Genomic DNA, 15,541 nt, shown 5'->3' with positions numbered 1-15,541 from the left:
AGTTGTAAGTGTTGTTGAGAGTCCTTGTGTGAAAAAGATGAGGTAAGGGAGAAATGTTTCTTAATTTTATAGTTTGTTTCTGTGGGGTTAAATTGAACAGGGAATGAGCTAGTTGTCAAATTATTTAGAAATTCAAGAAGTAAAGCCAGGCACAGTTGTTGTATGCCTATAAAACCATCTACTTTGGGAGGCTTAGGTGGGAGGATTGCAAGTTCAAAGGCCGCCTGCGCAATTTAATGAGACACTGTCTCACAATAAAGGACCTGGGATATAGCTCTGGTAGAGTGCCCCTGAGTTCACTTCTCACTACCCCCAAAATAAATAAATAAGTAAATAAACAAACAAACAAATAAGGAGATTATCTAGGAGGCATTTTTTTTAAGAAATGCTGATTTTTCAGAAGCTTATAACTCATGTAATTTTAATAACAAATGCAGGTGTGTTCATTTATTTTCAGGAGACAGAAATTCTAGGCGGTTGACCTCCATCCTATGGTAACCCTATGGGTGACCATCCATTAACATACAGCGTGCACTGGGAGACAGTGGCCTATGGCTTTGGGACCAGTGTTCATTGTCACGTCTGGCCTCTGTTAAGGTGTGCAGTTTAGACTGTGGAGGTATCTTCCACTAGATATTGGGAAGGATGGGAAACCCTAGTCCCTGGTGCCTTGGAAGTCCTCCTCAAAGGCAGGAGTCATGGCGTCTTGCTGTGTTCCTGGGTCTTGACCTGGTTGTCATAGTCTGTTAGTCTCAAAATAGTCTGGAGTAGGGACATCATTTCTAGAAATTGTAAAGATGCTCAAAAAACTCACTTGAGTTTCTTTTTTTTTTCATGATCTTCCCTCTTAATCATGTAGAAATAAGTTTAATCTGGTGAAAACAGAAAAACAAAATACCTCCAAAAAGCCATTGGAAACCCAAAGGGGCCATAAAATAGGTTCCTTTTACCCAGTTCTTCAACAGCAAAGTCACGTGTGTTTAGTGCTCTGTGCTAACGACTGTGTTGTTTTTCTGACAGATGTGTACATTGCAATGTTGTGTACTCTGATGTGGCTGCACTGAAGTCTCACATTCAAGGCTCTCACTGTGAAGTCTTCTACAAGTGCCCTATCTGCCCAATGGCGTTTAAGTCTGCCCCGAGTACACATTCCCACTCCTATACACAGCATCCTGGCATCAAGATAGGAGAACCAAAGTAAGTCACGCTGACTTCTCATGTTTACTCCGCTGCTGAAATAGTCATTTAGAGGAGGTGATTGTTCTCTCAATGACATTTAAGATATAAACATTTATTCAGCAATGCTGATTTTGATGCTCTATGAATATAAATCATAGCTCACCCAAATCTTTCTGTTTTTTTCAGGTAAAGTCCTTGTCCAAAAATGTCACTTACTATTCATGTTCTTTCACAAATTTTTGCTGAACAAGCAAATATTTATTTTATTCTTAAGATGATTTCAACTTCTAGGAAAATAGTAACAACATCACCAACCTCTCCACTTTAAAATTTTACATAGTTTCTATAGGATACACTTTTCCCAGTAATGTTTATAAAATGAAGTCAACAGAAGACATTGGTTACTGAACTTAATTACAGAGCCAGCATAAGTCCTTGATGAGTAGAATTAAAGTTTGTTTTTGTCTTCACCTCACTCTTCATTTTATTGATTGTTGCTTTGTGGAGTAATAGTGGAGTGGCCTTCAGCAGAGGGGGCCTCCTGCCCACAGGAGAGAAGGAATTCTACCATGGGCCGGCTGCATAGCTTTTGACTGTTGCTTACTTGTCTTGATTGTTATTTTCTCTCCTCTAAAGTGGGGGTAATGCTTACATCCCAGGGTCTGTAGAAGAAGATGAGATGATATATCTGAAAAATATGTAGCTTGGAGCTGTGGTTATAGCTCGGTGGTAGAGCGCTTGCCCAGCATGTATGAGGCACTGGGTTCTAAGCCTCAGCACTATATAAGAATTAAAAAAAAAAAAAAAGTGTAACTCACGGGTCCTGTGTGGCTATTGCAGTAGGCTCTAAGCATTTGTTCCTTTCTTCATGGCTCTGCCCCTTGTGGACACGGCACTGGATTACATGCTTCTGGTTGTGTTCGTTTTATTCCTGAATTCATTTGCAATGTAGAGTTTGCTAATTACATGAGGCTGGATTTGCTGTTCAAATAAGTTTTTTTTAAAAATATTTTTTTAGTTGTTAATGAACCTTTATTTTATTTATTTATTTACTTATTTGTATGTATTTGGTGCTGAGAATTGAACTCAGTGCCTCACACATGCTTGGCAAATGCTCTACCATTGAGCTACACCCCACCCCCCATTGGTGTATTTTTGCCCATAACTGCTTATCAAGGAATTATTGGGGAGAAAATGCAGGTATGTGATATAATATCTGTATTTTTTTCTCTCGCTATTATATCTAGTTTTTATTATAGTATTTAGTTTTGGGAAAATGTTATTGAATACTTAGAAATAACTGTTTGCTAAAAAAATGTTAAAATCTGATTTTATACTAATAGGACTTTTACTTTGATCTTTTGTATATTGTTTCTCAGAGTGAAATCAGTTGCAAATTCGAGGATCTGTGTGCACGTTGAGATGTTGACTATGAAGATGGGGATTAGTGAATGTTAGCGTCTTCGGTGTTGATAAAAATAAAACTTCTGGGCACTAATGTAACCTTTTTCTCACGTGAATATAGTTATTTGATTCTTTGTTCAAATAAATGAAACTTTGTTGTTTGAAATCTGGCATAGTAGTTTTAACCTGAAAATACAGGGCAGCAGATATTAAAATAAACTAAAATAGTATTTCTCAAATTTTAGTACAGTAGTCACTCTACTTCCTGCATCTGCCATTTTATTTTCTTTGATCTTAGTATCAGCCATGGTCTAAAAATATTAAATGGAAATTCTAGAAATAAACAATTTATAAAGACTCTCCCACCATCCTGCTTTGTCAGGACACAAATCATCCTTTTATTCATTGTGTCCACACCGTGTATGCTGCTGGCCTGTTTGTCACTGGTGACAAGCTTGGTTAGTAGATGGACTTTGGTGGAAGGCACACCACAGTTAGGTAACCTTTGTGGCCAGGTAACCTTTGTTTTTCTTAATAATGGACCTAAAGCCCAGATATAGTGATACTGGCAATTCAGATATGCCAAAGAGAAGCCATAAAGTGCTACCTTTAAATAAAAAGGGGTGAAAGTTTTTGACCTTAATAGGGAAAGAAAATAAAAATCTTAAGTTGAGGTTGCTAAGGTCTATCGTAAGAACAAATCTTCTATTTGTGAAATTATGAAGGAAAAACGTATTAGTGCTAGTTTTGCTGTTGTCCATCAAACGTTATAGCCACAATGTGTGATAAGCACTGTTAAGAGAGAAAAGCAATAAACTATAGGGCTTCGTACTATCTGAGGCTTTCAGGCATCCACCAGGCATCTTGGAACATTGTACCTGGTGGGTAAAGGGAGGAGGCTACTGTATTGCTTAGGAAGAAATTATTCCCATATTTTCTTAAATAGATTTACTACCATGATACTTTAATAAGTACAGGCCTAAAATTGATTATAAACTATTGTGGTTTAAACTATAAAACTAAAACAAATTTGCAGATGAAATGGCAAACAAAACTCACACACTAATGAAGTGTAAGTTAGTATTAGTTTGATGTGTGGCTGGGCTGGGCTGTTGTCTTTGCTTGCAGCCTGTCTATAGCAAAGGGTGCTGCTGATGTAGCTCCGAGGGGCTTGTGGGCCTATGTGACCAGAGCCTGAGACAGTGCTTCCCTTGCCACCTGCCCCAGTTCCAACCACCGTGAAACTTCTCATCCTGTAGTTGCTTGGCCTACATTTGACCCAAAAGCTTTATTTTGGCATTAAGTAGTCCGTACTCCAAAGGAAATTTGAACCTGAAATCTTCCAGCAGTGTTTAGTTGACAGGTGGTTATGCAAATGATCTAAAATCACACACAATTTGCACTATTTCTTAATGATTAGTTCTGAAATAATTCCTACTATATTTAGTGAATACATGGGTATTTGAAAATACACCATAAAAGCCTGCAACCCTAGCACCTCAATTTGAAAAGCACAATTCAGGATTTTATTTTTAAAATTTAATTTGTTATAACAACAGAATGCCTTAAAATACATATTACATGTATAGAGCACAATTTTTTTTTTTTTTTATCTCTGGTTGTACACAAAGTAGAGTCACATTCTTTGTGGCTTCATACATGTACTTAGGGTAATGATAACCATCACATTCCACTGTCTTTCCAACCCCATGCCCCCTTCCTTCGCCTCCATCCCCTTCCTGCAGGATTTTGACCTCACCACACTTGCACAATGTTCACTGAGTGCCAGGACTGCTGGAAGCCTGTTGCTTCTTGCTTTTCAGTTTATGGGCAGGTGTATGTCTCTGTTTTCTAAAAGGAACCTTTGGACACCCCTTAATCTTCTCTGGATTATTCAAGAAGCATTTTCAGTGTTGACCTCTGTGTTTTGTAGGGATAAAATGTTGTCTTTTAATTTTTCCTTGACATCTGATTAACTGCAGTTTCTTTTGCTGTGCTTTCCTTTTATTTGCTATTTCTAAATGTATATCAGTGGAGAAATGAGAACTCCAAAGTTTAGAATTATGTAAGAGACAGAATTTTTACCAAGTTCCTAAGACATAAAGACATGTCAGGTTAGGATATCAGCATGGTAGAGGACTACGCAGGTCTCAGAAACAGCTGAATTTGAACCATGGCCCTGGGTTTATTTAACATAAAGCAAACTATCTAATCTAAGTGTCAGCATGCCACCTGGGAACTGGCATGAGTGTAAATCCACCTAGCCTGGGTATGGGGGTTAGGTGTGTGATGTGCACTTCCCATCTGGTGGGATCAGTCAATGGTAATGTGGGGTTTATGGCAACAGTTTCAAGGCTTAGAGTCCTTTATGCATTTATGTCTTTACACCTAGTTCAAGTGTAACACAGTGTTCCGGGGAGTTTTGGCTATTGTAAATTTGACCTGAAAGAGAACATTTGGGTTTAGCTTTCTGTTCTTTTCTTTTCCGCCCTCTGCCTCCCTTTCTTCTCTCCTCTTCTCCCCTTTCCTCCCCTCTGTGTTATGGTATAGTTAATCCTGCCATTTGCATGGCTTACACACGGGATTAATTTTACGGTTGGCTTCCCAAGCTCTTCACAACTCAGTAGCACCCCCCCTTTCACTCTGGGGACCCGTCACACCAGGGTTCTCTCTGTCCCCTCATGCTGCGCAGGTGCAGAGTTCCCTTAGCACCAAGGAGACCTTCCCTGTCTGAAAGCCTCTCCCACCCTTGCCTGGCACACTGTCTCCCTGGGTCTTCTTGGTTATTGTTGGAAAGTTGGCTCCATCTTTATGGTCCATCCCTAAAAATCATGCCTGTGAGCTTTGTGGTACCTTTATTTATTTTTCTAAATGTTAGCAGCAGTTGGTAATAGTCTCAGTCCTGCAACAGCGTGGGGAGCATTTACTAGAACTTACGCATCCCCTTCACCCAGGTTCCTTGGTTATTTTCATTTACAGTATTTGGTCCTTCCCATTGTTCTCGTATCCTGTCACCCCTCATGTTTAGGAGGTTGGGCATCATGACCTAAATGCTTCTTTGTGTTCTATTCCCCCCCTGGAAAGGACACTCATGTCAGCCCTTTTCACAAGCCGCTCTCAGGAAGCAGGTGTTGATTACAGTGTCTTCCAGTTCTTAGATGGCCGTCGGTGTATTTTTCTTTTCATGTCCAAGATCCTAATCTGGGTACGCCCTTTGGATTTAGTTGTCCTGTTTCTTCCCCGGCCTCCATCTGGAATAGTTGCTCAGATACCCTCCTACTGGCCCCATGCCATGGCCATCCAAAAGGGATCACAGTCCTGCCTGTTGTCCTGGGGATGACCCGCCGGCCCTTGGCTGTTTTCTCACAGCTGGCCCAGGGCGTGCACTCTTGCAGGAATGCCTCAGAAGGGATTCTGTGCTCGCCTGCGCAGGCCACGTTCACCTGTCCTGCTCCTTAGTGGTGATGTGGCCTTCCCCGTCTCCCGGCCCCTCCACTGCCATGTCACCACATCTCTCTCTGTGCTCTGTAGTATTTTGTGGGAGGTATTCCAGTACCATCCTGACCACTTGATCCTCAGGTGACTCAGAAATATGCTAAGTGAATGACCTCATTTTATACTTTCCCTGTTAGTAAGTATGAAACAACAACGGAACAGACCAACCCTCCCCAAAGGAATGTGGAGCGAGTAACCTGAGAGCGGTGCTGCTTTTCATGAAGCAGTTATTTCTGAAAATGGGAGAATAGAATCCTGAGAAAATTCTCAGTCCAGCTGATAAGTTTTAGTTCTTTTCTTGAAGCTCTTCTTCTTTTAATGGTTATATCTTAATTACAGGGGGCGGGGGGGGGGGGAGGAAATATGAACAAGCAAAGCAGAACAGTAAAAAGAACACATATGCTGTCACCCAACAGAGATGATGATAATTATATGCCTTCTATTTTCTACACCTTTAAAAAAATGTGATCATATAACTGTCTTGTTATCTAGTGTTTTTTATTTTACTTTTTGTGAAAATCTCTCTATATCATTGGTATATGTATGTGATATCTTTTTAAAGTTTTATTTTCTTATTCTTTTTCATTATACATGGCAGTAGAATGTATTCTGACATACTACAATATAGTTTTTAAAAAAGATCTCCATGTAGTTGCTGCATTTAAGCACTTATCTCATTGAACATTGGGGCTGTCACAGTCCTGAGTGATTCCATCAGTAAAGAGATAATTCTCGTCACACTTGTGACAGTTACATCATTATTGGGCTGTATTTAAGGTCTTACAAATCCTCTGGTCTCTTCTGGTCTTCACCCCCCACTCCCAGTCAGAGGTGGAAGGGAAAACATCAGGCAGGACTTTGGGAAAGCATATGCCACTCCAATTAAATTTTAAAATCTTATGTAGAAAAAAGTAAAATCTGTAATTGTTTTGGCAGCACACTGCTCAGTGAAGTGTGAAGCTATCTTGAGAAGCATTGTGTTAAGAAGGACCCTGAGTGGCCTTAGGGGGCATTCCTTCCTCTAGCTCTGCAGCGGCCTTGGCCTTGCTCCTCGCTCCTCCCTCCTCCCTGGCCTTTACGTTCACCAGTTTTCCTCTGACATTTTCCCAAGCTGCTCCCTAGATTTTTTTTGTACCCTGTTCGCACATTCTTTGGAGGACAAGCAGATTCCCACAGGGCCTCCTCTGAGGGCCGGGATGACCCACAGCAGTCACCCAGAAGGGATGATCTACTGTGGCTGGAGTTCCTGGTCAGTTGAGGTGGAGGATGGGGTGGCCTGTCTTGCCCAAGTTTGAGTGAAGCATGTGGACAGGTAGAAAGGATTCTGTGCAGAAGACTCAGTCTGCTGCATGAACTGGGTGTAATGTGGCAGATGTGGAAATGGTTGCAGTGGCCAAGGTTTTCTTTTTTAATTTTCTTTTCTTTTTTTTCTTTATTTGCAGAAGCCAGGTCCTCATACATGCTAGACAAGTGCTCTACCACAGAGCTACATGCCCAGCCCTGGGTTTCCTTTTTTGTCTTCTTGTCTCAGTGTATAGTTGTTTACTGGCATAGGGTTTCCTGTGTTAAGAACTGGTATAGAAATGTTCACACTTAAGTGTAAAATTACTGCTGACTTAAAAACTTGTAACAAGTAACGATTCATTCTGGCATTAGAATTGAGTGGGCTGCTTAACTCTTGATTAAACTGTTTTCCAAGCCAGGGTACTACCTTTGAGCTGTATTATTGCCCTGTCTGATACTAAAAAGTACCTTAAAAAAAAGAAAAGAAAAAAAAAAGAATGCTTTTTTGCATGTCAGCTGTAGATTTGTGAGTAGTAAAATAGCCACTAATTTACACTTATAAACAAATGTAGCAAATACATCTTTACTCAAATGTTAAGATCTGTGATTGAGTGATGCCAGTTGTCTTGAAAAGTTTGTTTCAAAGCTAAAATGTTCTTTTAATTGTGTTTGTATGTGTGCTTCTGCCTCCTGAGTTCTTCAGATGTCAAGTAGCAGCTCCTTTGACTTGAGCGATGAGGTTGACTGACCTTATTTTGCTGCGCTTCTTCTATTTTAGAATAATCTATAAGTGTTCCATGTGCGACACTGTGTTCACCCTGCAAACCTTGCTGTACCGCCACTTTGACCAGCACATTGAAAACCAGAAGGTGTCTGTTTTCAAGTGTCCAGACTGTTCTCTTTTATATGCACAGAAGCAACTTATGATGGATCATATCAAGGTGTGTGAGCATCTCTCCTCTCCTCTAAGTGAATTGCAGATTCTTGCTTTGGTCATCAGCCCCAGCTGAACTGCAGATTGCTGTAAAGCATGTTGCACTGTCCAGGGAAGGGATGGATGCTGGTCATTGTCATGAGTAACCTACATGCCGTCATCGTGTGTCCACTTCACTGAGTCCTGATCTGCCCGCCATAAAAATCATGAAAAGGAGCAAATGTGCCTTGATTTTAAAAGAATAATAAGAATGTTAAAGTATTAGTTTTCCTCTTTATGTCTATAAAATGATGACTGTGAAGTTTACAGTTTTGAGATCTCTGTGTTGTATGAGATTTAGAAATAGGGGCTCTGATGAATTATATCACTTCATTCAAATATTGGTATATTTAGATAAATGAATGTTTCCCCTTGAAATTGTTTAAGCACTCAAGTTTTAAGCATTTAAGAAGTTTGCTTCCTATTTGATGTTCTTGGGTCTTTTTGTCCTCTCCACGCCCCCCAAATAAAAATTGCATGTGAATTGACTCAGGATGTAGCAGGTACCTGGCACCTATTAGGAGTTCAACTAATGAAGTAAATAAATATTCTGTTGGATTATCTGCTCTCTATTTCCCAAAAGGGCACTGAGATCTGTTTTCAGCCTTCTAAGTCTCTGAGGCTGTGCTTCACCTTCGTTGCTTGGCCGTCACCATGGTGGGTGGCAGCTCACTCCGTGTGCACCTAGGAAGTGCTACCCAGTGGCACTATCCAATGCCATCATAAACTCAATTTCTTTTCTTTTAGTTGTTTTCTTTTTAAAATACCAAAAATAAAAAGTCAGTTAGAGAGTAAATAAAGTCTGTAAATTATTCTAGTCTTGTATCAGTTCAGTGAATGGACTGCGAGTCCTTGCAGATCCCCGTCTTGATCGTGTGTGAGTTTATACAGAGTCAACTTCTACCAGCAATCCACACAGTGCCTTGGAGAGACTGCTCCTGCAGGCAGGTGTAGGTAGTTGTGGCGGTTTTACTGTTGTGAGTAAAATGCACGAGAAGTATGTGGGAGTCCAATACAATCCTTTTAAGATATTTTACACATTATAAAAGAATGTTCCAACAATAAATACTAACAAAGACAGGAAAATAGAAGCTACTGATAAAAACATGGGGTCATTGAAATTAGATCAAAATATTTTAATAAACCATGTATGAGACCAATCAAAGAAAGAAAAGAGAGAGAAAAAGAGGAGACACATTGCCTCCGAGGAGTTTTCTCAGCGATCTGCTGTCTGGGACTGTCTTTGCATCTGCAGGTGGGGCTGTGGGCTTTTTGGTTAGGGTCTTCTTTGTGTTAATAGCAGGTTTGGAGGTGGATGAGGTTCCAAGGAGTAGAGACTGAGAGGGGTGGTAAAGGCCTATGGCCACAAGGACAGGATTTAAAAAAAAAAAAAATCTAAACCTTTACAAGAGTGCATGAAACGAAACCAGTGGGAATGTTCACTGATGTTCTCAAGTATATTCAGTGCATCTTAAAATGTTCTGCATGTCTATGTTTGGGGTAAAGATAAAGTTGTAGGGGTGCCCTGCTTTTTAAGATGACATGTCTAGGTTTTGCTGTGTCATTCATTACTTTGCCTGGTGTCTGTGAGGAAGGAAAGAAGAAGTGGATGGGGACATTCCATACACTCATTTATAGGTGACTCTTTATTTGCCCAACTTGACCCTGTTTGTTCCCTCCCTCCCTCCCTTCATTTCTTCCTGCCTTTCCTTTTTTCCCTCTTTGATTGAATCCAGGGGTACTCTGCTACAGAGCTACATTCCCAGCACCTTTTATATTTTATTTTGAAACAGGGTCTTGCTAAGTTGTCCAGGCTGGCCTCACACTTGTCATCCTCCTACCTCCGCCCCCCCGAGTAGCTGGGATTACAGACATGTGCCACTGCACCCTGTTTATTATTTCTTTGTTCTAACAAATATAGATTCATTGACTTTGTAGTCAACTTCATGTTGACATTCACATTTGAAGTAATCTTTTTGTTACAGTCATTCAAGTTATTTTTTTGTTATAAGAGCAAAGAAAAAATCAATTCTAAAGGAATTAAATTATAGTTCTTTCTTTTCTTTGCTTTTTTTTTTTTTTTTTTTGAGGTCCTGGAGATCAAATCCAGGACCCTGCACATACTAGGCAAATGCTCTACCACTGAACAACACCTCCATCACAAGGTGAATTTCTTTTATTAAAAAAAGACATTTGTGCTGGGTGTGGTGGTACATTTCTATAATCCCAGTTACGAGGCAGGCTGAGGCAAGAGGAATGCAAATTTGAGGCCAGCCTCAGCAACTTAGTTAGATTGTCTCAAAATAAAAAGGTCCAGGGGTGTAGTTCAATGGCAGAGCACTCCTAGGTTCAAACCCCAGTATTGTTAAAAAAAAAAAAAAAAAAGACATTTTGGTTTTGATGTTATTTTATTACTTTACCCTCTCTTCAGCTTTTCAGTTAGTAAAAATGTATTTGCCTAAGAACTCAGGAAAACCTTTTTTAGAAGGTTTTGAGTTTTGTTTCTTTGGGTTTAAAATGCTTAAGAAAGGTAAAAAATCAGAATCTGATTTGAAAACAGCCATTCAGATACACAAACCTTCTGCTCACATGGTGGGAAGCAGCAGGAGTGGTTTGTGTCTGCTGGAAACCTTGTCTCCCAGAGGAGCGTGAGTAGACCTTCTCTGCCACCCTTAGACTGGCTGTCTGTTGGGGAGTAAACCTTGTAACCTCTGCTGATGAGGAAGTCAGTAGAACCCCTTTTCCTCCTGGGGAAAGATGGTGCTAGATAAAGGAGGCCACTTCTTGGTGCTATTTAGAGAAGACCTTCCCTTGAGAGTGTTCTGGAGCAGGTAGAAGGAATGGCGTCTTCAATGCACACTTGCTGAGGAGCATGGAGCACTTCCACACTGCCAGTCTCTGTAACCAAGAGGTTCAGGAGTGGAGAGGTGCTTGCCCAAGTCCTGATGGGAAGAGGAAGTCCTCCTGAAGAGATTGTATCTGAGATTCAGATTTGTTTCCTTTTCTCTCTGGACTCCATGTCTTCAGAGCAGACATGAAAACTAAAGTGAGCTGGTCTATAGATCAAATTGCACTAATTTTACCTAACTCACATTTGAAATCCTGTGAGTTAAGACGATTATTTTGCTATTATGTTAATAAACTATGTGACTTCAAAAGGCTTTTTGAGTACAACCATGTACAGTTTGCAAATCTGGGTGCTATTAGTAATAAGGGATGGATCAGGATAGGTACCCGGAAAACCCAGCAAAAACCCAACCTGCAAATATCTCAAGAATGCGAAAAACGGGAAAGATGAGAAAGGTTCCTATTAACTTTAGCTCTCCGGTGTAGGTTCAAGCTGAGCTGAAGCTTGTGGATGCATATTGGTATATTAGCCTGTTTAAACGTTTCTGCAGAAAGGGAAGTAAAATGCTCTGTAGAAATAGTCTGTGGTAGGAAGGACTTACTCTGGAACATGGAGGAGGACAGAGTACCAGGATTAATTTGATTCATTTCAGAGGTCTATCTCTAAAGAGTTTTAAAATGGCACAGATATGTAAACTTTTAAAAATTCCTTGAAGTAGAAATATATAACTTACAATAACCATAAAAGGTAATGCTCCTTTATAAACATTTTTAAAATGTGTCTTTTTAGCTCAGGTTTGCTCCTTTATATATTAGGAGGTATTTCTGAATGAATATAAAATCCCGCTGAAGTGTCTGTAAAGCATTGGCAGTAGTCTACACACGTGTTTTCCTTTGGTAGTGTGATTTGTGATGATATTTCTTTTCTTTTTATAATGCAGTCTATGCATGGAACATTGAAAAGCATTGAAGGGCCTCCAAACTTGGGCATAAACTTGCCTTTGAGCATTAAGCCTGCAACTCAAAATTCAGCAAACCAGAACAAAGAGGACACCAAGTCCATGAATGGGAAAGAGAAATCGGAAAAGAAATCTCCATCTCCTGTGAAAAAGTCAATGGAAAGCAAGAAAGTGGCCAGTCCCGGGTGGACGTGCTGGGAGTGTGACCGCCTGTTCACGCAGAGGGATGTGTACATCTCCCACATGAGGAAGGAACACGGGAAGGTCAGTGAGAGGGAAGAGCGCAAGGAGGAGCGCCAGCTGGCGACCTTCCAAGACCCAGTTCTTGGCTTGGCTCTGTCAGCAATTTGTAGCGTGACCTTGAAAATCACTCCATGTCTCTGTGCCTCGGTTCTTTTATCTGTAAAATGGACATTTTCAAATCCTCCCAGGCTCATTCTGTGATTTTTGCTAACTGCCTTCACTTGCACACCCCAAGACGAGGAGTAAGTTGTGCACTACGTCGTGTTTACAGCTGAGGAAGCTGAACCAGGTAAACCAGAGTCACAGGCATCTGGATTTACCTCTCAGCTCTGTGACCGACCAGGGAGAGGAGGAAGGCAGGCAGTGGACGTGCTGAGAACCGCTGGTGGCGTGCGTGTGACTTGACATGGTTCTTCCTTTGTAGTGGGAAGAGAAACCCTCATCCCTGACTCCTAGGAGAAGTCCTGCAACTCAAAATCTTGAAAAATCGGAGTCGCAATACTCACATTCTTTCTTTCTTTTTTTTTTTTAAAATGATTAGTATTTATCTCCAACTGATAAGAAATTTTTAAAACACCCCTTGTTAGACCTAATGAAAATCAGCAGTTATCTTCAGTGTCATCTAATACTGTACTTACATATTGATAGTAGACTGTGCTCACATTTTCTGATTGTCTGGTCAGGATTCAGAAACTCTGCATATTGCATTTGGCTGTTGTATAATTTAAATCTCTTTAAGCAATCCTGCTTTATTTTTATTTTTAATGTGCCATTGACTTGTTGGAAAAATTGGGTTATTTGTTCCTTAGATTATCCCTCACATTACTGGTTTGGGGTAATTGCTTCTTTTTTACACTGGTTAACTTGTTCCTCTTTATCCCATAACTGAGAATTATGATTAGATCCAGGTTGAGGTTTTTAGGTAAGAATATGTTATAGGTGGTGTATTCTTTTTGTATCATGTCATAAGGAACATAATACCATCTTATCCCATCTTTAGGGACACTAAAATTGGTTAGTGGGTTCAGATACATAATATTTTTGAAGAAAGTTGCTTTAGCAGTAGAACAACAATACTGTGTCAAGAGTACATGGGAGTTAATTTGTAATAGTTCCTTAAAGTTTGTTATATTATGTGTTAATTACATTTATTGATCTAATTTATTTATATTTATTTGAGCTACTAAGGAAGTTAACTAACATGTTACCTTGTTAATCATTCAAGTGGGATAATGCCATTGAACCTCACAGTGATCGAAGATTGCAAAGAAGTGTTTTTATTGTATGTGTTCTAACTATAGTAGCTCTATCATATTAAAAATATTACTTATGGCATATATTTGGCTTTAGTGGCACATCACTTATTTAATTGTCTTGATTTGAGGCTTCCCTAATGTAGAACCTTACACATTCATTGTACATACTGGGTGGTTCTTTTGGAGCAGTTCCTGCCCACCCTCTGTCAGTGCCCCACTGTGACTCTCTAGAGCCTGCTGTGGTGAGTCAGGGAGATCTTCTTCACTTGGTGCCCAAGTTGGATTTCATCAGTGTTAAAACAGGAGCAACCTTAATATTTACTTGTGGTTCAGTGCTTTCACTGCTTGTACATGTTCTGTCAAGTGTGTAACATTTCCAAATTCTTTCTTTTTATTACAAACAAAAACAAGAACAAAACCAAAGAAACCTTCTCTTGCACATCTAATAGTTGCCAGATCTAGAAAATAAGATGAGGAGATGGCTCTGGCAAAGAGAGGTGAAAGTTGGCATTCGCTGAAACCATGGAGTTCGCCTGGGGTGTACCCACGTGTATGCGTGTTCCGTGGAGCACTTGGGAGCACTTGGGCTGGGTGTGCGGGTCTGCAGAGGGGAACAGGTGGGGTTGGCCTCCAGAGGGCTGGGGAGCCTGCCTTTCAGAACGAGGAACATCACATTAATTTGCAGTTCCAATCCTGAAAGAGCAAAGGGACAGTAGAGGGGGAAGGAGAGATCTGTCTGTCTTTGGGTGCAAACGCAGAGTGTCATGTGTCACACCAGGGCTCACGTTCTGCACCCCTGTGTCCAACTAGAACCCCTGCAAGCACACTCATGTCTACTCCAGTTCTTTTCTTCTTTCTGACAGAACACCCCTCTCTTCCCTCTAAACACCAAGCCTCCAGTTGCCTGTGCCGTCTCAGACCTCCTGCAAGGCGCCAAGCTTCCTTCCCTTTCTGTGGAATGCGCCGTCACACCTGTGTGTGTCAACGCCACCGTGTCGCCCAACCCATCTTGCTCAGATCTCCTCCTCGAGTCCACTGGACACGTTCCAGTCCTTATTTCTGTTGACTTGTGTTTCACATGATGGGCAGCTCTTTCAAAAACTCATTTTCTGCCCTTATTGAATTCTACTCTCTTGGGTTTTCTCACAGTTGCTGGAACACCCACCACGCTTCTGTCCTAGGAACTTTTTAACTCCTCTGGGAAATTCAGCTTCATCTCTACCTCGACCATCCAAATCTGTGTCTCCAGCTGTGGTTTCTTGCATGAATTCCAGTTTTCAAATCCGACTACTTAGGAAGTGTTATAACCTCTTGCATAACTCACAGAAACTACCTGGAAGCTCTCCAACAGAGAACCCACCTATTCACCTACCCCCAGCTTTCACAAGAGCCTTGTATCTTACTGGTTTGGTGATTGATTCCTCCTTTCTTCAAAGCTCCCAGCCATCTCTTAGGTACCCTTTTCTCCAGCCATTTATCTGTTCTCATAGCCACTACCTCTTTTATCAGTTCTTGCCTGGATTATTACTGTCACTGTAGGCAGTGAGTATTTTCTGAGGTACAGATCTGATTATGTCATGTTGTTACATAAAATGTTGTATTGCCATCACCCTAGAAGAGTCTAGCCTGCCTAACATGGTGTACTAGGTCTGATTTTTCCACCCTCCTCTAGCCGTGTCTTCATATGGTGCACCCTTCCCAAACTACCTTCAGTGTTTCTAGCAACATTTGCTCATGGGCCTGTAGAGCTTCTCAGGTGATGTTTCATTAATTTGAAAGATCAAACCTCTCTGGTGGCTAACTTCTTAGTCCTTTAGGTCTCAGTATGGACCGCAACCTCAGCTGGAAATTCCTCGCAGGTCCCAAGACTGAATGGGAAGTGGAAGATGGTCAAAAGCAAC

General features: G+C 40.8%; 1 protein-coding gene across 14 annotated transcripts in view; it reads left to right on the top strand.

The window, feature by feature from the left end:
* Znf532 (zinc finger protein 532) overlaps positions 1-15,541 on the top strand; it is a 105,739-nt gene that overhangs the window by 62,704 nt on the left and 27,494 nt on the right. For 12 of the 14 annotated variants that reach the window (XM_071602701.1, XM_071602706.1, XM_071602698.1 and 9 more), the window contains 3 exons: positions 1,021-1,197; positions 8,141-8,303; positions 12,124-12,405. The exons of 1 other annotated variant lie outside the window; for it this stretch is intronic. In XM_071602701.1, the coding sequence (XP_071458802.1) occupies positions 1,021-1,197; positions 8,141-8,303; positions 12,124-12,405 (622 nt within the window). The remainder of the gene's footprint in view (positions 1-1,020; positions 1,198-8,140; positions 8,304-12,123; positions 12,406-15,541) is intronic. One more of the 14 variants, XM_071602710.1, reaches the window with a different exon arrangement.

Source organism: Marmota flaviventris, chromosome 16, assembly GCF_047511675.1.
Source record: "Marmota flaviventris isolate mMarFla1 chromosome 16, mMarFla1.hap1, whole genome shotgun sequence".
Taxonomy (NCBI): Eukaryota; Metazoa; Chordata; class Mammalia; order Rodentia; family Sciuridae; genus Marmota; species Marmota flaviventris.
Note: the sequence above shows the minus strand (reverse complement) of the source record. Positions and strands in the feature narration are given on the sequence as shown.